This window comes from Bos indicus x Bos taurus, chromosome 16 (genome assembly GCF_003369695.1).
Source record: "Bos indicus x Bos taurus breed Angus x Brahman F1 hybrid chromosome 16, Bos_hybrid_MaternalHap_v2.0, whole genome shotgun sequence".
Classification (NCBI taxonomy): domain Eukaryota; kingdom Metazoa; phylum Chordata; class Mammalia; order Artiodactyla; family Bovidae; genus Bos; species Bos indicus x Bos taurus.
Genome location: NC_040091.1, coordinates 40,543,551 through 40,568,449, shown reverse-complemented (window position 1 = coordinate 40,568,449; position 24,899 = coordinate 40,543,551). Strand labels below are relative to the sequence as shown.

Sequence of the window (24,899 nt, the reverse complement as noted above, 5' to 3'; positions counted from 1 at the left end):
TGCTTTTTAATATGCAGTCTAGGTTGATCATGGCTTTTCTTCCAAGGAGCAAGCGTCTTTTAATTTCATGGCTGCAGTCACCATCTGCAGTGATTTTGGAGTCCCCCCAAAAATAAAGCCTGTCACTGTTTCCGTTGTTTCCCCATCTATTTGTCATGAAGTGATGGGACCGGATGCCTTGATCTTAGTTTTCTGAATGTTGAGTTTTAAGCCAGCTTTTCCCTCTCCTCTTTCCCTTTCATCAAGAGGCTTGATGCCATAAGGGTGGTGTCATCTGCATATCTGAGGTTATTGATATTTCTCCCATCAATCTGATTTCAGCTTGTGTTTCATCCAGCCCAGCATTTCACATGATGTACTCTGCATATAAGTTAAATAAGCAGGGTGACAGTATGCACCCTTGACATACTCCTTTCCTGATTTGGAACCAGTCTGTTGTTCCATGTCCAGTTCTAATTGTTACTTCTTGACCTGCATACAGATTCCTCAGGAGGCAGGTCAGGTGGTCTGGTATTCCCATCTCTTGAAGAATTTTCCACAGTTTGTGCTGATGCATACAGTCAAAGGCTTTGGCATAATCAATAAAGCAGAAGTGGATGTTTTTCTGGAACTCTCTTGCTTTTTTGATGACCCAACGAATGTTGTCAATTTGATCTCTGGTTCCTCTGCCTTTTCTAAATCCAGCTTGAACATCTGGAAGTTCACGATTCACATACTGTTGAAGCCTGGCTTGGAGAATTTTGAGCATTATTTTGCTAGCGTGTGAGATGAGTGCAATTGTGCGATAGTTTGGACATTCTTTGGCATTGCCTTTCTTTGGGATTGGAATGAAAATTGACCTTATCCAGTCCTGTGGCCATTGTTGAGTTTTCCAAATTTGCTGGCATATTGAGTGCAACACTTTCACAGCATCGTCTTTTAGGATTTGAAATAGCTCAACTGGGATTTCATCACCTCCACTAGCTCAGTTTATAGTGATATTTCCTAAAGCCCACTTGACTTAATATTCCAGGATGTCTGGCTCTAGGTGAGTGATCACACCATTGTCATTATCTGGGCCGTGAAGATCTTTTTTGTATAGTTCTTCTACGTATTCTTGTCAACTCATCTTAATATCTTCTGCTTCTGTTGGGTCCATACCATTTTTGTCCTTTATTGTGCCCATCTTTGCATGAAATGTTTCCTTGGTATCTCTAATTTTCTTGAAGAAATCTCTGGTCTTTCCCATTCTATTGTTTTCCTCTATTTCTTTGCATTGATCACTGAGGAAGGCTTTCTTATCTCTCCTTGCTATTCTTTGGAACTCTGCATTCAAATGGGTATTATTTTCCTTTTCTCCTTTGCCTTTAGCTTCTCTTCTTTTCACAGCTATTTGTAAGCCCTCCTTAGACAACCATTTTGCCTTTTTGCATTTCTTTTTCTTGAGGATGGTCTTGATCACTGCCTCCTGTACAATGTCATGAACCTCCATCCATAGTTCTTCAGGCACTCTATCAGATCTAATCCCTTGAATCTATTTGTCACTTCCACTGGATAATCATAAGAAATTTGATTTAGGTCATACCTGAATGGTCTGGTGTTTTTTCCTACTGTCTTCAGTTTAAGTCTGAATTTGGCAATAAGGAGTTCATGATCTGAGCCACAGTCAGCTCCCCATCTTGTTTTTGCTGACTGTATAGAGCTTCTCCATCTTTGGCTGCAAAGCAAATAATCAATCGGATTTCGGTATTGACCCTCTGGTGATGTCCATTTGTAGAGTCTTCTCTTGTGTTGTTGGAAAAGGGTGTTTGCTATGACCAGTAATTACCCAGTAATTCTTAATAAGGGCATGGGAGACAGACAACTTTTGTGAGTACCTACTATGTGCCAGGGGCTTCTCTGTTGGCTCTGTGGTAAAGAATCCACCTGCCAATGCAGGAGATGTCAGTTTGATCCCTGGGTCAGGCAGATCCTCTGGAGAAATATGGACAAAGGAGCCTGGTCGGCTTCCTGCATGGGTTGCAAAAAAAGTTAGACGTGACTTAGCAACTAAACAACAATAGCTATGTACCAGACACTGTGCTATACACTTTTCATATATTAACTCAACAGTCGTAACCAAGTAAGTATTATATTCCCATTTATTGACAAGGAAACAAGGGCTGAGAGCAATCTGGTAACCTCTTCAGGATCACTCTGCTAATAAGTGACTGGATAGGGATTCAGGTCTGTTTGTCTTTTTCCAAAGCTTCATGTTCTTCCCTGTACCACCATGCTCCTAAATTTCATCCCTCTCTTAAAAGGGATCCAGCTTTTGGGAGAAGTTTGGTCATGTAAAGATTAAAAGAAAGTAATTATGTAATTATTTGCTAGACATCAATCTGAAAGCAATATGCTTTGTTTAATCAACTTCTTATCATTAATATTTGTACTTAATAGCTACAAAATAAGTTTACCAGGAAGTGTATTTTAGGCCCATGTGAAGCACCTTGGGATTGGCCTTAGAAGTGATAGGTTAGTAATGAAACTGACCATAGTTAGAGATTCCTGTAAGCCTTACACTGAATCAGAATGCTGTGCTTAAACATAAATGAAGCTTGTGTTTATAAACACCTTGTTTTTGTAGTGAAGATGTTGAAAGTTGCAAACTGCTTTGTAAGTTGTCAACTGCTTTTTGAAAATCAACCCCAGAATGCATGCAAAAGTTAGTCATTTCAGGACATCCAAGGCTATCAGGCTGTAATCTCAGTATCATATTGTCCACTTGATTGAAATTCTTTGTAGATTGAGTTTGCCTTACTCCTCCCCGCAGCTTCATGAACAGGTAGTTAGTGGACTAGGAGTAAAAGCTCTGAATTAGTCTCATTCTTAGAGTTTAAATCCCAGTCGTCATCTCTGTTGGCATTAGTCCTACCAGCTGTCAAAGTTGCAGTGTCATGGAGTCCCCCAAACATGTGTTAGGTTACAGGAACCCTTGACCCCTATAAACAAGTCAGGTGTGAATCCCACAATGGGAGAAAGCCCGGCCCAGGAAACGTCGTCCCCACTGCAGGATGTCAAGTCACAAAAAACTTAACAGCGATGGTCGTGTAATTTCTAACAATTCCATGAATCAGCATCTTTCCCGCATTTTTGGTTATAACAATACAATATGGAATTTTATGTGTTGTTACACACATGATTTCAGAGCTCTAGGGAGAGATAAGTAGAATGTTGACAAGAAAGCAAGAGGGAAAGGGGAATATTTCCATTTGAAGCGGTTTCCCCAATAAGAAAACTAAGAGAGAAGGACTGGATGTTGGCTCCCGGCCCATCTTGGTTTCAGCCACCGAGGCTAAGCTAAGTTAGGGCCCCTCTCGTGCACGCATGGCACCCTCTGCAGATACTCCATCATCATCATCATCAGTAGCATTTTATTGAGCACTTACTCTGTACCAGGCTTTTTTATAAGCACTGTACACGTATTGATTGACTTATTCCTCACAACAGCCCCATTAGTATCCGATTTTACAGATGACAAGTCCAAAGCTCCAAGAGGTTACACAGCCTGCAGTAGGTCACACAGTCTGTAAACGCTGGAACTGGGACTTGAACCCTGCTACCATGTTACACGCTCTGTCCTCAGGCTCCCCGGCCACATTATAATTGCTTGTTTCTGTTTCTCTTCCGTTAGACTCCAGGAAGCTCCCTGAGAACTCCATTCATCTCTGTATTCCTAAAGGCTCAGCACGGCCTATGCTCAGGAAAAGTTCATTAACTGGGATGATGGTGAGGGGCAGAGGCAGGTAGAAGTCATTCTCAAGGCTCTCAGTTTGGCTTCTCAGTAATTTCATTTAGGAACCAACCTCTACTGACAGAGGGTTTCTTTCTGCCCAACTGTTTTTTTTTTTTTTTTTCAATGTGTTCAAAATCCAAACTGTCATTGGGTATTTGGTATAATTTCCTCAGTTCAAGACTTAACGCAGCCAGAGCCCAGTTATCATTAAACTTACGGGTAGAATACTATCTCTGAGTACATTCTAGAAAGTAGAATTCTGTCTGTCATGCAACTATGGGGAAGAGTTTCTCCTGTAAACTGGCCAAACTTCAGAGGTCTCCACCCTATAGTAGAGTCTTCTTTGATTACAGTTTGTACTGAAGGGAGTAAAATGAGTTAGTGGAGAAGTCCTTTTCTACTTAGTCTTTGGAAGTGGATACAGTTATGAGAAGAAGGCTACAGGTCAGAGGTCAGATGTCACCCCTGGCATAGCAGGCTTGGTGATCGGTCTAGACACTGTGCTGCAGTGGATATCAGAAGTTTTAACCAATTCATACTCTCCAGTGTGGAGAATACTGTTGAGACAGACTTGAATTCCTTTTAGAGAACTGATAGATGTTTAACCCATTCAGTCAAGAATTCTAGTACTTTGTAGCTGGCATTCATTTGTTGTTCAGTCGCTAAGTCATGTCCAACTCTGCAACCCTGTGAACTGCAGCACGCCATGCTTACCTATCCTTCACTATCTCCCAGAGTTTGTTCAAACTCATGTCCATTGAGTCAGTAATGCTATCTAACCATCTCATCCTCTGCCACCTCCTTCTCCTCTTGCCCTCAATCTTTTCCAGCATCAGGGGCCTTCCAATGAGTCCATTCTTTGCATCAGATGGCCAAAGTATTAGAGCTTCAGAATCAGTCCTTTCAATGAATATTTAGGGTTGATTTCCTTTAGGACTGATTGGTTTGATCTCCTTGCTGTCAAAGGGACTCTCAAGAGTCTTCTCCAGCACCACAATTCAGAAGCATCAGTTCATTGACACTGAGTCTTTTTTATGGCCTGACTCTCTCATCCATGCATGACTATTGGAAAAACCATAGCTTTGACTATACGAACCTTTGTTGACAAAGTGATGTCTCTGCTTTTCAAATCACTATCTAGGTTTGTCATAGCTTTTCTTCCAAGATGCAGGAGTCTTTTTATTTTGTGGCAGCATTCACCATCCACAGTGATTTTGGAACCCAAGAAAATAAAATCTGTTACTGCTTGCACTTTTTCCCCATCTATTTGCCATGAAATGATGGGACCAGATGCCGAATACTAGACTGGATACCCATTCCCTTCAGGGGATCTTCCTGACTCAGGGATTGAAGCTGGGTCTCCTGCATTGCAGGCAGATTCTTTACCATCTGAGCCACCAGGGAAGCCCTGTCATTCATTAACAGCTAGTATTTAAAGAGAGAGTCTGGGTTGACCATCTCAGCCTAATTGTTTGTACTCAGTCTAGCACAAGTATATACAGGTAAAATGTTTAATTATAACAAAAGTTTCAGACACACACATAAAGTAAATGCAAGCACAATCCATCATCTTGCTGAGGTCCGTTCACAGTCCCTAAGGAAGATGGCAGTCATCAGTTGACTAAACATTCTCTTATGCTAGGAAGTCACATGTTTGACACACACACTTTGTCCTCATTTACTGATTGTTTTTTGAACTTCATTTGGTTGATAGACATGGGCCATGACAGATTCTTCAGCCAACTAATATCTTAACTCAAGCTGTACAGGGGTGTGTGTATGTGTGTACAACATCTGTCTTCAACTAATAGAACTATGACATGGTTACTCATCATAGAAGCGAAGAACAAATAATAGCTGGCCAACCGTTGACCCTCCGGCTGAAAGGCAGGATCAACCCAGTGGATGGAATTGGTTAGATCGCCCCATGTCACCTTGTTTGGATTTACTGCTGCTTCAAGAAAATGACAGGGATTGTTTTCATTACTCTGATCTTTGGCTTTGGCTCCAGTGAACGTCAGAGAGCAGTGGCCAGATGCAGAGCTGCTCTGCATTGATCTCCCCCTCTAGGTGGGTATCTGCAGTGTATCAGCCACTGTATCAGCAGCCCCTTCTCCCCCAGGGTGGGGAGTTGGGGGGAGAGTCGTCCATGCTGTACAGCCGGCGCTCTGACATTTCCATGGAGTTCAAAGCCCAAGTTCGTTTGGTGCTGACATTTTGGATTAACTGGTTGACTGGAACGCCTGCTTCTTTCTATACACTGTGAAATTTCTAAACCGCAGCAGCCGAGGGCTTAAAATGGCCGACAGACCCCCAGCTGGCAGCAATTAAGTGCACCGCGGCCCTTGGGCTAAACAAAGGTTTGTGGAGGCAGAGCTGCTGCCTTTGCAATAAGCCAGCTCCCGCCTTTTGTAAGCTCTCTTCTGTGTGAAGTGTTTGTCAGTGAGAGATGCCATCCCCTTATGAGAGATGAGTGGGTGGAGTTGTGCCACCTCTTGTGGAATAATTCGTTAACCCCAGGATGGTGGTACCAGGACCCTGCCCAAGAGGCATCATGTCTTACCAGCAAAGGTGATGGTGAGCTGGGAAGCCAGAAGACAGTCCCAGGACGTCCCAGCCCTGACGGGCAAGAGCAGCCCTGACGGGCAAGAGCAGCCCTGACGGGCAAGAGCAGCCTGGAGGCTGATCTTTCTGCTCTGCTCCACATCTGCACCTCTTTTCTTAATGGAATCCCTTGTGCTGTAGGTTGAAAGGGGAAGATGGGCATGAGAAGACAAGATGCTATTTGAAACCCATTCAAGCAGCAAAAAAACGTTAGAAGCTAGACCAATGCTATCTAATACGCTATTTAAATTTGAGCACATTTAAAGGAAAAAATTTAAATTCTGTTCCTCAGTCACACTGGCCACATTTCAAGTGTCAGTAGCCACACATGGCCAGTGGCTGTGTGCTGGACAGTGCTCCCCTGGACAGTACCAAAAGTGCTGGAAAGGATACAGGTTACTAGGCTCTCTGAAACGCATTGCTGGTGGGAGTGTAAATTGTTTCAGCCTCTCTGAAAACAGTTTGAATTATCTTGTTAGCTGAACATTCATGCCCTGTGGTCTAGCAAACAGCTCCTAAGTATGTACCCAAAGAAACTCTTGTCGAGGTTCACCAGGAAACAGGTATAGGAATGTACACAGCAGCATTGTTTGTAGTAGCAAAACCTGGAAATACTCCATGTGCCATCAACAGGAAGCTGGATGAGTGATGGTCTGTTCATACAGTGGAATAATTATAAGCCAGTACAATAACTGAATTATAGCTGCACACAGAAGAGTGATTGAATCTTAACAATAGGACTTCAAGGAGGAAGAAGTAAGTCTGCAAACATAAGAAGGTAGTGCCATCCTTTTTCAGAAGCCCCAAACAATGAAAATCAGAAAATGTAACAAGACTATACCAGAGCATACTTTGAAATGTGATACGACTCCATGCAGAAGGAAAGTAAAGGAATGGTAAGTGCAAGATAGAGAGTAGTGGCTATCTCAGAAGAGGAAAAGGAAAGAGGAATGGGGAGGGGGAGGAGAGGGAGAGGACCACACAGATAGACTCAAGGTATGGTCAGACAATGGGGTTTTCACACAAGGGATAGTGGTTTCACAGATGTTTATTATGTCATTTAAAATAAATAAAAAGCCAGTGATGATAGTGGGCCCTAAACTGAGGATAATGATGCGTCTAGTCCAGAAGTCCAGTTTAAAACAAAAAGAATGGAGTCCTTTCCTTCCAGATGCTAATAGGTTCATGGGAACATACAGGCAAGTGACTTAGGAACAGTGATCTAACTGGTTTTTTTGAACACCACTGAAGAACTATGGACAGAGTTTTGTGACATTATACAGGAAGCGGTGATCAAAACCATCCCCAAGAAAGAAATGCAAAAAGGCAAAATGATTGTCTGAGGAAGCCTTACAAATAGCTGAGAAAAGAAGAGAAGCAAAAGGCAAAGGAGAAAAGGAAAGATATATCCATCTGAATGCAGAGTTCCAAAGAATAGCAAGGAGAGATAAGAAAGCCTTCCTCAGTGATCAATGCAAAGAAATAGAGGAAAACAACAGAATGGGAAAGACTAGACATCTCTTCAAGAAAATTAGAGATACCAAGGGAACATTTCATGCAAAGATGGGCTCGATAAAGGACAGAAATGGTATGGACCTAACAAAAGCAGAAGATATTAAGAAGAGGTGGCAAGAATACACAGAAGAACTATGCAAAAAAGATCTTCATGGCCCAGATAATGACAATGGTGTGATGACTCACCTAGAGCCAGACATCCTGGAGTGTGAGGTCAAGTGGGCCTTAGGAAGCATCACTATGAACAAAACTAGTGGAGGTGATGAAATTCCAGTTGAACTATTTCAAATCCTAAAAGATGATGCTGTGAAAATGTTGCACTCAATATGCTAGCAAATTTGGAAAACTCAACAATGGCCACAGGACTGCAAAAGGTCAATTTTCATTCCAATCCCAAAGAAAGGCAATGCCAAAGAATGTTCAAACAATCGCACAGTTGCACTCATCTCACACACTAGCAAAGTAATGCTCAAAATTCTCCAAGCTAGGCTTCAATAGTATGTAAACTTCCAGATGTTCAAACTGGATTTAGAAAAGGCAGTGGAACCAGAGATCAAATTGCCAACATCCGTTGGGTCATCAAAAAAGCAAGAGAGTTCCAGAAAAACATCCACTTCTGCTTCATTGACTATGCTAAATCCTTTGTGCGGATCACAACTGTGGAAAATTCTTCAAGAGATGGGAATACCAGACCACCTTACCTTCCTCCTGAGGTCTGTATGCAGGCCAAGAAGCAACAGTTAGAACCGGACATGAAACAACAGACTGGTTCCAAATTGGTAAAGGCTGTATATTTTCACCCTGCTTATTTAACTTATATGCAGAGTACAGCATGTGAAATGCCGAGCTGGGTGAAGCACAAGCTGAAATCAAGATTGCCAAGAGAAATACCAATAACCCCAGATATGCAGATGATACCATGCTTATGGCAGAAAGTGAAGAGGAACTAAAGAGCCTCTTGATGAAAGTGAAAGAGGAGAGGGAAAAAGTTGGCTTAAACTCAACATTCAAAAAACAAATATCATGGCATCTGGTCCCATCACTTCATGGCAAATCAATGAGGAAACAATGGAAACAGAGAGACTTTATTTTCTTGGGCTCCAAAATCACTGCAGATGGTGACTGCAGCCATGAAATTACAAGATGCTTGCTCCTTGGGAGAAAAACTATGATCAACCTAGACAGCATATTAAAAAGCAGAGACATTACTTTACCGACAAAGGTCCATCTAGTCAGAGCTACAGTTTTTCCAGTAGTCATGTATTGATGTGAGAGTTGGACTATAAAGAAAGCTGAGCGCCGAAGAATTGATGCTTTTGAACTGTGGTGTTGGAGAAGACTCTTGAGAGTCCCTTGGACTGCAAGGAGATCCAACCAGTCCATTCTAAAGGAGATCAGCCCTGGGTGTTCTTTGGAAGGAATGATGCTAAAGCTGAAACTCCAGTACTTTGGCCACCTCATGCAAAGAGTTGACTCATTGGAAAAGACCCTGATGCTGGGAAAGATTGAAGGTGGGAAGAGAAGGGAACGACAGGATGAGATGGTTGGGTAGCATCACTGACTAGATGGACATGAGTTTGAGCATGCTCTAGGAGTTGATGATGGACAGGAAAGCCTGGCGTGCTGCAGTCCATGGAGTCACAAAGAGACATGACTGAGCGACTGAACTGAGCTGAACTGTATTCCTGAATCCCAGAGTGAACAGATTTAGGATTGTGACATGTACAGTCATCCTGATCTCAAAGGGTTATGCTCGAATTTTTAGTGCCATGGTCAATATATGAATAAAGCAGTTCCCATAACACATGAGGGCCTGCACTGAAGATGTCTCTTTAAACTTTCTGTTGGCTGAAGTCTGGAACTAAATTTTTTCACATGCAAATGGTTTTAACTCCTCCACTCCCCAGCCTCCCAACTTGGACCTCAGGAGGTTAACACTTTAATTAGGTTTCGGAGAAGTAGGAATCCTTTCTTGCCTACCAGCAATGATAAGGACATAGGAGACTGTGGAAAGAATGCCTTTAATCCATCTCTGTTTCTAGTAAGAATATATGTCTAGATCGCCTCTTATGAACGGGACCTTCAGGAGACCACAAGGGTGACTCCGTGTCCTCCCTCCTGTGTCTGTGTGGACAGTGAGCCTTGAATGCCACAGCAAGCAGCTCCAGGCAGCAGGATCTGAACACTCCACAACAACCTTCCCTTGGTGTTTGGTTGATCATGGAGTGAGGACCTGTTGGGGAGACAGATAAGAAAACTTAACAAACAGGCAGTGCATACCCATGAGGGAGCACATCTGGCATTCAGGTGTGTTTAGAGTTTGAAAGGTAGAAGATAATGCACTGGGCGTAGAGGGAAGAATGGATCACAGAACTCTGGGGACGGTGTGGAGGGAGGTTACCGAATCAAGACCATCTGTAGGCACCAGAGAGCTATTTGGTGACAATAGAGGGCCACTTACTTACATTCACAACTGTTCTGTGGTTGTTATTCATGGGATGTGGTTCTCAGAAGCGCAGATCCAGAAACGGGCCACCTCTCCTTGCCTGCTCTGGCTTCTCGGATCTCACCCAAGGAGGGCAGGACTCTCACTGAGTTTTCTCCTTCTTGGTAGCATGTTTTTTCCCTGCTTTGAATACTCATGAAAAGAATGTTTCTTCTAAGGAAAACATGTGTCAACAGAGATGTTCCTGTCATGTCTCTGCCTTCATGCGCCTTCTTTGTTTTGACTAGTTGACTGGCCAGACACACCCTTGACCTTTCCCTCAGGAAGTTGGGATTTGAGCTGGTTCATATTCTGCTTTAATTTTGTTGGCTTTCAAAGCTGAGCATTCATGGTCTGTAATCTCTTCAGCAAAGTTTGCATATCATCTCTTGTTTTTAGCTCAGTAGTCAAAGTGGCCTTTATACCTCTTCCCACCCCCACCTCCAAATGCCTTCATTCATCTATTCAGTTAATACTGCTGCTTCTCTACCATGAACCCAGGAATAAAACAAAATCCCTCCTCTCATGGAGCTTACATTCCAGGTGGAGAGCCAAGCAATAAGCAAATATTTTTTTTTAAGTGGGATGTGAAGCAAATATATTTTGAGCTCATGGCCAATTTAACCTGACTTGTTTTTGAAACAACTTGCTGTGAGGAGAAGGACAGGAGTGGAAACAGAATAAGTTACAAAACTATTGGAGCAATCCATTCCAAATCCAGAGATCATTTATCAGTTACAAGAGCGATAGAGAAAGAGAGAGATTTGGGGCATGTGTGAAAGTTGAGCCTTCGATCCTCCCAGTAGATCCAGAAGGATGTAGGGAGAGGAGTCAGGATGCAGCCTTATACTGAAAGACGTAGATGAGCACGCCTGGCAGGCCTCCTGAGGGCCTTTGGGCTTCGGCCACGGCACCCAGGCCTCTTCCAGGAGCTTCAGGGGTGATAGGATAGGAAGCCTGACTTGAGGAAAAGATGTGTTTTTAGCCTGTCCTAGACAGTGTTTGAAACGACGGTAGATGTTTCACTGGACCAGGAGATAAGAACAGAACTCAGTTACCTGGAAAAGCACTGCACAGTCCTTCCCCTGGTTTCTCTCCCACGCAGTGTTTTGCCAGCATCCTTACAACAACAGTTGTCCGGCGTTTGTGTGAAGGGTTAATGGCAGCCCTCTCTGCTGCCCTCCATATTTTCAGTCAGTTGCATGCTCAGTCACTCAGTTCATGTGTGACTCTTTGTGACCCCATGGACTGCATCCTGCCAGCCTCCTCTGTCCGTGGGATTTTCCAAGCAAGAATACTGGAGTGGGTTGCCATTTCCTTCTCCAGGGAATTTTCCTGACCCAGAGATTGAACCCCTGTCTCCTATGTCTCCTTCATTGGCAGGAGTCACCTGGGGAGCCCCCTTCAGTCAGTTGTTGGGATCTAAATAACCAGCAGTGGGCCTCAGTCTTAAAGAAGGAATTGAGACTGTGCACAGCAGGAGTACGTGAATATATCTTGTAATTAAAATTGGGTGTGTTTTTTTTTTTACCCATTCCCTTGGTGCAGATGATCAAAACTTCTTTTTAGTCTCACTCGGAGAACACAATTAGTAGTGTATTCTTGGGGCATCCTTTTTACTGAACTTTTTATAAAATTAATCACTGGATTTCTGGTTTCCAAGCCCAGATCAAGCATTACCCAGGTATGGAGCTTGAGCCCACGTGGCCTGGTAGGTGGAGTGTTGGCGTGGGCCTGGGAGGGCTTTTGAGTTGTCCTATCTTTACATCTCACCCATGGTGTGGCCTGTGGCAAATTTCTGCTTCTGTCCCTGTGTTTTTACCCTGATTTGCCTACCAGGCACTTTCCTGCCCCTGCAAGTAAGTCTCTTAGTTCATGATTCAGGAGTGGCAAGCCTCAGCCTCTCATTTAGATGTGTCTAGAGAGGGGTGTTTTGCTTCACTGGAATCCAGGAACAAATAATGAAAAGTACACCAAGTACAAGGCCGAGGACAGACCAGGCACACTCTTATCAGTCATCTGAAATATGCACAGCCTTTCCAAGACAAATATGGACTCCTGTTTCTAGGAAAACACCAGAAAGTACTTATCAATTACCCTGTATATGGTTTGTGGAAAAAGACAACACCAGCCTACCCTGAAAGCCATAGCAAAGCAGATTCCTCTGGGCAACCGACAGCTGAAGACCGTGAGTTGGAGCCCAGCCTGTGGCCTGGGACTGGTCCACGGAGTCTCTCTCCTCCCTCCTGCGATGCCTGTGTCCCTCCCCGACACCAGGCAGCTGAGCTCCTCCTAGAAGATGGGGAGCCTGATGTGTTCTCACTCACAGTCAAACCTCTCACACTTCTTCCTGACCTTTTCCAAGTCCAGAGGTGTCTCTCCAGAAGAGATCCCTAGAAAAACAGAGGGTGACCCAGAGTAAGTCCAGTAATAATAACAGTGACAAGAGTCACCATTGGTGGATAGCCCACATTCTGTCCAGCCCAGGCTTGATGGGCATAGTTTTGTTTGATCCTCGCAGCCATCCTGCAAGGTAGGTACTGTCATCCCATTTTACAGAGAGAACTAGAACTGGGGGTTGAAGAAGTGAACTGACTTGCCCATGATCACGTGTCTAGGAAATGGCAACGGTGAAGTTCTTGTTCAAAACTGGAGATTTTAACCACTTTCTTCCAAGTGCATTCACGGTGGGTACTGAATGTGGGTTTAATGCTGGTCAGCAGATTTAGAGCATGTCCTGTATGAAGTGGCGTTTTTATCTCAGACAAGGAAGGAAGGGAAGTCATTTTAGCATTAGCATGTAACCTCTTTGCTTTTCTGTCCACCTTCCCACCCTAGGACTCAAGCACAGAGGGTACGGAAGCCACGCTGCTGCACAGGGCCCCAGGGCCTGCTTCCTCGCTACTCGGAGAGCCAGGCAGAGGGCCAGGAGCAGCTCTTCAAACTAACAGACAACATACAAGATGAATTGTGAGTTGCGTCCGTGGGAAACCAGCCTTTTTGGTTCACCAGGTCATCTTCTCTGTCTCTGCGTCTGAGAAGTTTCTGTCCATTTCTGAGTATCATCATGACTCTGAGGCCTGGGAACTGGTCAGAGATTCCTTGGCCCAGATGGGTTTTTGTTTTGTTTTGTTTTCCTGCCACACCAGACAGCATGTAGAATCCTAGTTCCCCAACCAGGGATTGAACCCATGCACCCTGCATTGAAAGCAAGGAGTCCTAGTCACTGGACTATCAGGAAAGTCCCAAGCCCAGATGTTTTATACATTTAGATGTAACAGTGCTTCTCAAACTGAATTCCACAGCAGGACCTTAATGTTGGCATTCTCTTTCTAATTAGTTCAAAGAGAGAAGATAAAATGTTCTCAATCCAAAGATTTTTTCTTGCCCTGTAAAATTTTCCTAAACTTTGGTGTGCTGTTGTTGGCAGAAGAATGCTAGTTAAAACAAAACAGATTAACAAATAACAAACAACTAGTAGCTGAAAATTTTGGAAATGCAACGTTCTTAAGGTTGTTTTGCTACTCTTGAATGTGGAACCTTATATACTTAGGATCTTGTTATAATTTCAGTTAGTGAAGTTTTTCCTAATTGATATGTTTATTGTTGTGGAGTCGCTAACTCATATCTGACTCTTTGTGACCCCATGGACTGCAGCACACCAGGCTCCTCTGTCCTCCACTATCTCCTAGAGTTTGCTCAAACTCATGTCCATTGAGTCAGTGAGTATGCTGTTTAACCATCTCATCCTCTATTGTCCCCTTCTCCTCTTACCCTCAATCTTTCCCAGTATCAGGGTCTTTTCCAATGAGTCGGCTCTTCACGTTAGGTGGCCAAAGTATTGGAGTTTCAGCTTCAGCCTCAGCCCTTCCAATGAATATTCAGGGTTGATTTCCTTTAGGATTGACTGGTTTGATCTCCTTGTGATCCAAGGGACTCTCAAGAGTCTTCTCCAGTTGATATGATAGAATTCAGTATATCACTTTTTTGCAATATTCTTCCTTTAACATAAAATGCTCTATAACCTAAATAGATGTTAGAATCACCAGTCCAAAGAAAGCAGTTAGTTCTGCCCTAATAAATAGCAAAATGCTAGTTTAATTTCTTCGAATGCTTATTTATCTCAGGATAAACAAGGTAAGGAGGGTTTAGGACCATGAGGGGTTTTGGGGGGGTTTTTTTGGTTGATGAAAGGGTATCTGAAGTAGAAGTTAGCTCTTCAAAGAGTCTTCAGTGTCGTTGTTACTGATGTGTTAAGCTGACCTCATCTTATAGTTTCGTAGCAGTATTTGAATGGGAATATCGAAAGTCAAATCCAAAATTCATGTGTTGCTTACTGCATAGGAAGGCATCTTCCTGGATGTGATTTTTTGTAATTCAAACTCCCTTTGTTACTGGAAGGTCTCTCAGTGATGGAGATGTATGACATTATGGTAGTCAGCTCAGGCTGCTAAAAACCAAATACCACAGACCAAGTGGCTTAAACAACAGAAAGTTGTTTGTCATAGTATTGAGGCTGGGAAGTCCAAGATCAAGGTGCCGACTGATTTGGTTCCTGGTGAAGGCTGTCTTTCCAGCTTGCAGATGGCCACCTTCTGGCTGTGTCCTCATATGGCAGAGAGAGGCTGAGCCAGATCTCTGATGTCTCCTATAAAGACACTAATCATAGAGAATCAGGGCCCCACCCTTATGACCTCATTAAAAGAAAAAAAGAACCTTTATTTTTTTAATTATTTATTTTAGTTGGAGGTTAATTACTTTACAATATTGTGATGGTTTCTGTCATACATTAATATGAATCAGCCACGAGTATACATGTGTCACCCCCATCCTGAAACCCCTTTCCATCACCCTCCCTACCCTATCCCTCTGGGTTGTCCCAGAGCACCAGCTTTGGGTGCCCTGCTTCATGCCTTGAACTCACATGGGTCATCTGTTTTACATATGGTAATGTACATGTTTCAGTGCTATTCTCTCAAATCATCCCACCCTCGCCTTCTCCCACTGAGTCCAAAAGTCTGTTCTTTACATCTGTGTCTCCTTGCTGCCTTGCATGTAGAATCATCATTACCATCTTTCTAAATTCCATGCATATGCATTAATATATAGTATTTGTCTTTCTCTTTTTTACTTACTTCACTGTATAATAAGCTCCATTTTTATCTGCCTCATTAGAACTGACTCAAATGTGTTCCTTTTTATAAATGAGTAATATTCCATTGTGTGTATGTGCCATAACTTCCTTATCCATTCATCTGCTGATGAACATCTAGGTTGCTTCCGTATCCTGGCTATTGTAAATAGTGCTACTATGAACGTTGGGGTACATGTGTCTCTTTCAATTCTGGTTTCCTTGGGGTGTATGCCCAGCAGTGGAATTACTGGGCCTTATGACCTCATTTAACCTTCATTTCCTCCCATGCTCCATACAGTCACACTGGGGTGAGGTCGTCAACATGGGAACTTGGTGGGGACATAATTCTGTCCATAGCATATGTCTGTCTACTCTTTTAGTCTAGCCTTAGCTCTGGCCATCGTGCCAATAGCCAAAATCCCCTGCGTTTCACTCCAGAAAGGACTTTATATTCCTGCCCTCCTTGGGTGAGTATCTGGTGCCGTCACTGCCCTTTATACACTTTACTGATGGAACTTTTCACCTTTGGCTTGGAGGCTCAGAGAGTCATTCCTCAAGTCTAGTGAGACATGGTACAGAGTCTACTAGCATGGTGGCCCCATGAGGGCCTCAGTTTCTGTCTGATCCATTCACTGAAGAATCCTCAGTATGTGGAACAGTAGATGGCACTTATTAGGGACTCAACAGATATTTGCTGAATGCATGAGAGTTGGATGGTTATTGTACATTGTGCTTTTAATTTTCTCTCCTGCTCACCCTTCCTCAGGCTTCCCTGATAGCTCAGTTGGTAAAGAATCTACCTGCAATGCAGGAGACCCTGGTTCAATTCCTAGGTCAGGAAGATCCACTGGAGAAGGGATAGGCTACCCATTCCAGTTGTTCTGGGCTTCCCTTGTGGCTCAGCTGGCAAAGAATCCACCTGCAATGTAGGAGACCTGGGTTCGATCCCTGGATTGGGAAGATCCTCTGGAGAAGGGAAAGTCTACCCACTCCAGTATTCTTGTCTAGAAAATTCCATGGACTTTATAGTCCATGGGGTCGCAAAGAGTCAGACATGAGTTGACTGAGCAACTTTCACTTTCACTCACCCTTCCTCAAGTCAAACCGTATCTGGTCCTCATGAAATTCATTTTCAATACAATGATATATGCCAGAAACATAAGGAGAAATTGTGTAGCATGGCTAACATAGGATTGCTCCCAGTGAAATACAAGCATTGAGCACAGAGCCATGGAAAACTGGAAGCCGGAATCAAAATGAAGTCAGTAAAACAGATTTCATGAAACTCTTGGAATTCATAAGAACTCAGAGAAGATGTTGGCATGAATGACTTCTGACTCTTAAGATGAAAACCATGTGTTGCTACCCCAGCTTGTGTTAAATCTTGCCCATGTACACTGGAGGAGCCATGTGACCATAGTCTTCCGCAGTGTACAAGGCAGGAGTCATCGGGAAACCTGGCACATATTTCTCTGAAGTGTCCTCAGTGGTCAGGCTGGGTCTTCATGTTGGAGGCATCACTTTGCAAAAAAAGGGGTTTTCAAGAAAAGCACAGGAGCGCCATAATATACCTCTGACTTTTATCCTAGAATCCTAATTAAAAACATGCTTAAAGACCTAATTATTTGCATATTTTCCTCCAGAGTTAACCCCTTAAAAGGATCTTTAATACCTTGCTCTACTGTTCTAACTAAATGTTTCCACATTTTTTTCCAGTTAGACTCACTGTTTCACTTCTGGAAAATATTGTGTAATTACTTCCCGATGCCATGAAAACCCCACAGAGTCCACAATGCTGTGGTTACTTCAACTTTGTTCTCCCAGATCAAGTTGCATTTAATTTTTTATTTTATTCAATTAATTAGTATTAAAAGGATAGTTGCTGACATATGATTTAAGATCTGGTTCACTGTAAAGGCTTGAGTTTCTAATGAATCCAGTATTAACTCTGATATGTTGCAAAATTGCCATCACTTTCCATCTTTCTTAATTTTGGTTCTGAAATCGGATTCTGGGTTAAAATGATGGTAAAGGCAAATTTGTCCTATCAGATTACATTAATTTTTCTCTGTAACTGGTGTCTAGTATGTAGCCAGACACCTCATTTTCATTAAAAGAAAAAGAAAAAAGTACCTATTTTATTTCCAATACACCATCACAGACCAGATTCCATACTAGCAATGTAAGCACTAGGGTAGTTCTTCACCTTTTCCAAAAACTAAGTAGTTGTCATCACACACTGTTTTCTTGAGTTTATTTGACAACTTGATTGTATTTTTTTAATGTAGTTTTAGGAAATAATATTTGTGAGGTTTTTTTTTAAGATATTATTCAGTGCTTTAAAGAAAGAATATTTAAGTTCTCTATCTCGGTTTTAATAGTTTGATAGATGTACTTAAATATATTTGATTTCCTTTGTAATCCTAAGCATTTTATGCGTTTAAAATCAACATTATCCTTAGAAAGGAATTGTGGGCCTCCCCACAGTGCCAACAGGGGGAAAGGAGGGTCCATGATCCAAAAATGTTAAGAACGCCTGTTCTGATTAGGAGCCTTTCTAGATGTTTGAAATTTTTAACTATTCAAAATTAATTATTTGAGTGTCAGTAGGTTGCGCATAGGTAAAGAATCCTCCTGCCAATGCTGGAGACATAGGTTCCATCCCTGGGTCGGGAACATCCCCTGGAGAAGGAAATGGCAACCCACTCCAATTATTCTTGCCTGGAAAAACCCATGCATGGACAGAGGAGCCTGGCAGGCTGCAGTCCATGGGGTCGCAAAGAGCTGGACATGTTTGAGCACAACACAACACAACATGTGTGTTCCATAAACGTTAAAAGCTCCTGTTCTAATTAGAAATTAGGAGCCTTTCTAGATGTTTGACATTTTTAATTATTCAAAATTATTCTTTATTTTTTAGTATTGTGACACTGCTAACAAAGACAGTCCTTATCCTTTAGACAAATACACAGGTTTATTTACAGAGAAGAGGAGAAGTAAGGAATTAACAGCAACAATTAAGCATCCTCAAGGGGCAGCTAGACCTGGAAAGTGGCTCCACATGACAGGGTTCCTGTATGTGACCTTGAAGGTGGTGTTTGTCTTTGGGGGAAACTTGAAAATCACGCACAGGAGACCCCTTGAATCTAAGCAGCACCTTGGAGACTCACCCTGTGTCACTTGATCTCAGCTGAGTCAGGCTGCTTCCTTGTCCCTTTGGGTTATGCACTCAATTCTATCTGTTTGTCTACTCCTCCTCTTTTTTTTTTAATTCAAGAAAGTATAAAAAGGAAAACAAAAATAGCCTATAAACCCACTGGCCAGATTAGTCCTTTCTCTTTCTGATGAAATAAACTCATGTGCACAGTTATTAGCAAATTCAAAGAGTACAGAAAAAATCAAGAATAAAATTCTCCTTTCTTGCCCCCTTTGTATGCATACTGTGATATTTGATATATATACTCTTCTTAAGAAACTGCATATAGAAATAGAAGTTAGAACACTTTTATCTGAGCACAGGTTATATTGTTTATTCTAATAAACAGTATAATTTAATTTAACAGCATATAATTATAAATAAAAACCATAAAGTAATATATGCAATCTCAAAACAAAAATAAAAAGATCAGACATTTTGAGGAGTGGGATAGAGTTCATTGCTTGCATTTTCTAAACCAGGAAATTATCTGTCAATAATCATTGACACTCCTGGAATAAGACAGCTCCCAACTCTTCTGACTGTGAAATGCCTGTAAAGTGTGGAATAAACAGATATATAAATATTAAAAAAGTTGATAAAACAAAAACAAAACCCCAAGAGAGTGGGAAAAAAAAGAAAGAAAATCGGTTGAAAAAGGTAATTGAATCAACTGGCAAATTTCTCTCCCCCTAAGGAGCAAATCAGTTGGTCATGAACCTCTTTCCCCTCGGCCTCTTAGAGGGACATAACATTTCTCCAACCTGCCGAAGTGAGGACTTGTAGACTCGCAAGGAGACCTTCTCCACAGGATCAGGATAACCTGGCGTTGTTGTCAACAGAAGAAAGAAATAACAACAGCCACCCTGGTTGGGCATGTAGATTGGTTCTAGTCATCACGGTGGCCCCTGAGAGGAGGTATGGTGATCCTCACTCTACACATGACAGCAGGCAGCTCTGAGCCAAGCCTTGTGGCTGGTGACAGGCAGAGCCATCTGTCACTGAGGATTGGCCGGTCCCAATGGCACACTGGCCACCGTACTTGGAAATGACATTACTACCTGCCACATAGTGAGAGGGCTGAAGCTGTTGTTGACAGCAACTTTGGTGTTTGTGGTTTGGGACGCTGTTCTTCATAGCGGAGCTGCTTCTGCAGTGTTGAACCTTGCCGGGCTCGCCCACTATTAGAACCCGTCATCTTGGAGAGGTGTAAGCCACGTGTCACAGCCTTCCTTTCTCTGAGAAGAAACTTTCTGAAGTTGGTCCCAAGGTCAAAACATCCTCTTTCTTCCCTTAAAGGAGAGTTATAAGTGAAACTTTTAACCAAAGTCTAAAAATCCTGATTTTCTTTTTTTTTTATAGAATCGTCCCTAGTGTCCACAGAACACCAGATGTCTTTCTGGTTCTCCATATTTGAAGGGTACGACTTACCCAGAGGCTGTGTGTCTCTGGCCACAGTTTTTCACCCTCCCTCCTTCTGAGTTAATAACAGGTCAGAGGGTAGAAGGACACACTCAGGGTCCACCTGAGGCCACATGGCTTTTCTTCCCACGTCATCCTACAATGGTTTGTAATAGTCACCCATTCATGGGCCAAGAGCAGCCTACGTGAAGCGAGGGGAGTGTGGATGTGTTTGGACTTGGCTTGTGTGAGGCCTTTGCCTCTCGAGTGACACAAAGGAAAGGAGCTCAGGCCTTCTGCAGGGGACAGCCAGGCAGGGAGGGGGATGCCACGCTGTGACAACGAAGTGACAGAGGTGGTGAATGAGACGAGAAGTGCTGGGAGCGCTCATGGGTTCAGCTTCTCTTGTCCCCTCGAGTTTTGGTTCCTCTCTCTCCATGACAGATTTGGGGTTGGTCTCCCTTACAGGAGGGGGCCCATAATCTGGAGCTCAGTTTTAATTATTCTTTGTTGTGGTTTCTAGACTTCGTGTGTATGTGTGTGTAATATATGCTATTATGATGAAACCCAAAGTGTTAGTTCTTGGTTGTGAAAGTTCCAGGGAAGCGTTGAGAAGAAAATGGAGGGAGAGACGGCTATTGGCTAAGTCGGTGTCCAGGTTCTTGCTCAGACCGAGGGCTGTGACCCTGGCACTCTGGCTGAGTCCCCACTGTCTCCCTCTCCCCTCCTCTCAGTTATACCCTTGGCTCCAATCTGCTTTTGGTTTGAAAAGACTAGAACACGTCATGTAAATGTCCAGAACTTACTGTCTGTATTAGCTGTGGGGTATGAATGGGCTCCTGGGCTCACAGAAGAGAGATATGTGCGGATTTACAAACCGTTCCCCTCCCCTCACATTTCTATAATGGACATGAATTCTTTTGACATTGAATTTTGGCTGTGAGTTTACTGACTTTGTGATGGAAGCTGGTGGGTAGCATCATCTCTCTCAGATGAAGAAACTGAGACACAAAGACAGCAGCTGGCCCTGCCAGAGCTGCCTCACCCAGGGGGTCTCCCTGCCCACTCAGCATGTGTCCCCTCCACCATGTGGGATGGCTCTGAGTCAAGCATCCCAGCTCAGAGCCACCCTTCGTCCTCCCTTCCACCCAGAAGTTGTGCTGGCTGGACAGAGGACTTGTACCATCTGTGGCCTCTTAGAAGGAAATCTGTTTTAAAGAGGCCCACTGTGGAGAGGGCTCTAATAATGTCAACCACCCAGGTGAGGGGTATCAGAACAGCTGCCCCGATGGAGAGACCTCAGCCCTCTTAGAGGCTGTGCATAAACGTCAGCGTCAGCAGGTACCAAACAGGAGAGGGGAGACGTGGACGATGGGACAGAAGTTCTGCCTCCTGTGCTGGACCAGATGAAAGAGAACAGTCCTCAACTGGATTTTTAATGCCCATCCTGCCCTCGCCCTAATCGTGGTGGCTGGCTCTGGGGAGCTCCCCTTAGAACCTGTTCCAGCCTCAGTCGCCACGTGCCCAGCCCACCCATGCTCAGAAGCCCTGGGCCATTTTCAGTTTTTAAGCTAGTTTTCTGGCAAGTTCCAGCCAGCCCCCAGTCCTTCCCTTCTGTGTCAGGAGGCTTTTATCATCTCTGTCTGTCTCTCTCTCTCACCCTGTCTTCCACTGGACCAGCCATCTGAGACTCCACTCGGCCTCTTTAAGTAGTGCTGTTGCCCCCTGGACACCATCCGAGCCTGGGATGTGGGAAATTCTCTGCTGAGTGGCCTGAACACCAAAAGCTGCTGGTATTTCTCCTTTTGGCATTGAGACTTTACAAGTCTACATTCTTGGCATTGCCAACCAGTCAGAATAGAACAATAAACCCCAATTTTTTGTCATGTGAGGCTACAATTAAAATGGCAGCTGGAACCAGGCAGAATTTTACTGAGTGCTAAGGGGGTGGCCGACTCAGTGGTGGGTGCTCAGGGAGACATGGGAGGGGGGTGGACTTTAAGAATACATCAGCTTAGCCAGAGAGCTGCATACTTATCCAGGACACACAATGAGAACAAACCAGTGCTTAGCAGTGCTCTTGAAGGTAAGCAAGGAAGCATTCAAAAGTGGGAGTGGGGTTGAGTGTTTCTGGGGAAGCTTCAGAGAGAAGTTGGAACTCGTGAATCCTCAGGCTTGAGGAGGAGGTGGAAGGGATAAGGGATGAGGTGTGTTCAGAGTCGGGGGCTCTCTGAGCCCAGAGGCGAGCGGGCGCCTGGAGCCAACTTGGGATGGAGAGGGAACCAGCCTGTCCAGCTATGGGCAGGCCTGCTCTGTCCCATCAGAGTTTGGCGACCGCTGACCCCAGAACAAAGCCATCCTGGGACCCAGTCCCCAAGCCGTTCCAGGGGAGCTGTGGCTCCGAGCAACTGCGATGTGGCAATTCCTCTCAGGACATCGGATCCCAGGGGGCCAGGGCCTGACAGCCAGCCTCTCGTCAGCTCTTAGTATTCCTGCCGTCAGCTCTTAGTATTCCTGCCGTCTTTCCCTGTTCCCCAAAGTGGCCGCTCCATTGTGGAAGGCTGTCACAAGAGGCGGAGGAGGCAGCCAGGCCTGGGAGGGCTGTCACAGCCGTTTCCAAGGGTCACTGCTCTTCATTGTAGCCCAGCTGAGAGCTTTGACGCGCATAAATTCCCACTTTAAATCCGCGGCTCCAGGGAAGGAGATTTCTTTTATTTTTTTCCTGAGTGGCCTCGAAGCCTCTAGAATTGATGGCTGAGAGTTATGAAAATCAGGATTATAGGTTTCCCTGAGAAAGCACACTTCCTAACAACTCATGAAGTTCTGAGAACGTGGCGGTGGTCTCACCAGTCAGCCCCCTGTCCCTCGAGGTGTTAGGCTGAGACCAGGCCACCTCCTATTAAAACCATGACCAAAAAGCAGCAGACATAGATGTGCAGATAGAGAGGGCATGGCATCCTCTCACGCGTCCAGTTTGCTGACCCATTTAATGCTGCTCCCCACTTCCACTTCCATCACCCCGCACCTCCCCTACCCTGCCTTCACAGCGAAGCTTCTCAGCTGCTATTTCATCAACAGACCTTTCAAAGCATTGTGTTTTCTTCCTCTCTTTTGCCCAACAAAGCACTGTTATGGTTTTCTCTAAGCTTCGTCCTATGAAAAGGCCATAAAACTGTTTTCTCTCATTGATACAGTTGGTCCTGTTCATCGAGCCCCCTGTGTAAGGGCCCTTTGCTATGCATGCCGGCCTCGCAGCAGCCCTGAGAGGCCAATGCCACTTTTATTCCTAACTGACAGACAAGGAGACGGGGGCTCAGAGTGGGTGAGCCACCCACCCACGGGGCATTGAGCAAGGGAGCCTGGCTGTAAGGTCTGTCCCCAGAGACCAGGGCCCACACGGAGCCTCAGCCCTGCCTCGAGGAGCAGCCCTGAAGTCCTGCGTGCCCTCCTCACTCCCCCTCTCCCTCCACAGCTTCATCGCAGTGGAGAACATCGACAGCTACTGCGTGCTCATCTCCTCCAAGGCTGTCTACTTCCTGAGAAGCGGGGACTACGTTGACCGAGAGGCCATTTTCCTGGAGGTCAAATATGACGATCTCTACCACTGCCTCGTCTCCAAAGACCACGGGAAAGTGTACGTGCAGGTCACCAAGAAGGCTGTGAACACGAGCAGCGGCGTGTCCATCCCGGGCCCTTCTCACCAGAAGCCTATGGTGAGTGCACACCTGACCCGTCTCCCAGGCCTGCCACTGCCCTGCTGATGCTTCTCAGTGGAAAAGCGTTTGCAGCACCTGAGGCTTAGGCCTGGCTGCTGTGAATCCCCAGGGGTCCTGCTTCTTAGTCCCGCAGACAGAAGGTGCTCACTGTGGTAGATGCGGTGGTGCTGCCCTCTCAGCTTCACTGCTGCTGACCCTAGGCAGGTTGCTCAACACTTGAGCCCTGGTTTCCCCTCCTTATGGTGTAGGTAGGATTCCTGCCTCTGAGCAGCTGTGAGGACCAGCTGATACAATGCATGCGGCTGTTTTATTCCTAAAATGGGCCTCTTCAGTGCATCGGATCTAAGATGTTAGAGCACATGCTGGCTTCTTCCTAACTTCCCCTCTAGAATAATTGGAAGCTAACTTTTTTCGTGCACCAAGAAGTAATATGTAGCATAGGTCCCTGCCCAGGGTAAAGCTCAATAAATATTTATAGACAAAATTTACACTTTGCCTCCAAAGGCTACAAGATACTGTTATGGCAGGACTTTATTAAATAATGCCATTCCTATTAATAACCAACATTCAGTAAGGGCTTACTATGTGCCAGGCTGGATTCTGAATACTTAAAGATTATTTAATGTTGTACTGTTATTTCCCCCACTTGACTGGTAAGGAGGCTTAGTTAGGACAGGTGGCTTGCTCAGGGTTATCTGGCCAACACCAGAAGGAGCTGGGGTTCAAAGCCACGTGCCTGCAAGTCACCAGAGCTGGTGGCCTGGACCAGGTCACTGCTTCTGCTCAGAGCTCAGCAGAAGCCCATGTGAGGGGACCCCATCTCCAGCCATGTTCTCACTTGGAATCTTTTCAGGAACCCCAGGTGTTAGCTCTGCTCATCTTTCACCTGGAATGCTAGGATTTTCAAGCCTGCATTCGAGAATGACATACCATTCAAAATGGCCCTGCTTATCTCAGTCTTTCTGTGATCAGAAACCGCAACCAGCCTGATTGGGCCTCTCTCCCTTGACCTTCTCCCTGCCCAGGAATGCGCTTGGGTTTGGTTTGGCTTGTGTGGGCTCCCCTGGGGTCATTGGCTTAGGTTAGGGCTGGTA

The 24,899-nt window shown here is 44.5% G+C and overlaps 1 protein-coding gene and 1 long non-coding RNA gene across 7 annotated transcripts in view; one reads left to right on the top strand and one right to left on the bottom strand.

Annotated features, from left to right (window-relative positions):
• VPS13D (vacuolar protein sorting 13 homolog D) overlaps window positions 1-24,899 on the top strand; it is a 273,484-nt gene that overhangs the window by 244,134 nt on the left and 4,451 nt on the right. For all 5 annotated transcript variants that reach the window (XM_027564854.1, XM_027564853.1, XM_027564852.1 and 2 more), the window contains 2 exons: window positions 13,197-13,328; window positions 23,562-23,802. In XM_027564854.1, coding sequence (XP_027420655.1) covers window positions 13,197-13,328; window positions 23,562-23,802 — 373 coding nt within the window. The remainder of the gene's footprint in view (window positions 1-13,196; window positions 13,329-23,561; window positions 23,803-24,899) is intronic.
• Window positions 1,952-10,982, bottom strand: LOC113906556. 2 transcript variants are annotated; one of them, XR_003514921.1, is made up of 4 exons: window positions 10,339-10,982; window positions 9,854-10,106; window positions 6,318-6,493; window positions 1,952-1,989 (listed from the first exon to the last, which is right to left on the bottom strand). It is a non-coding gene; the product is annotated as an uncharacterized LOC113906556 (long non-coding RNA). The 2 variants fall into 2 exon arrangements; XR_003514920.1 differs by lacking the exon at window positions 1,952-1,989 and having other exon boundaries at window positions 4,986-6,493.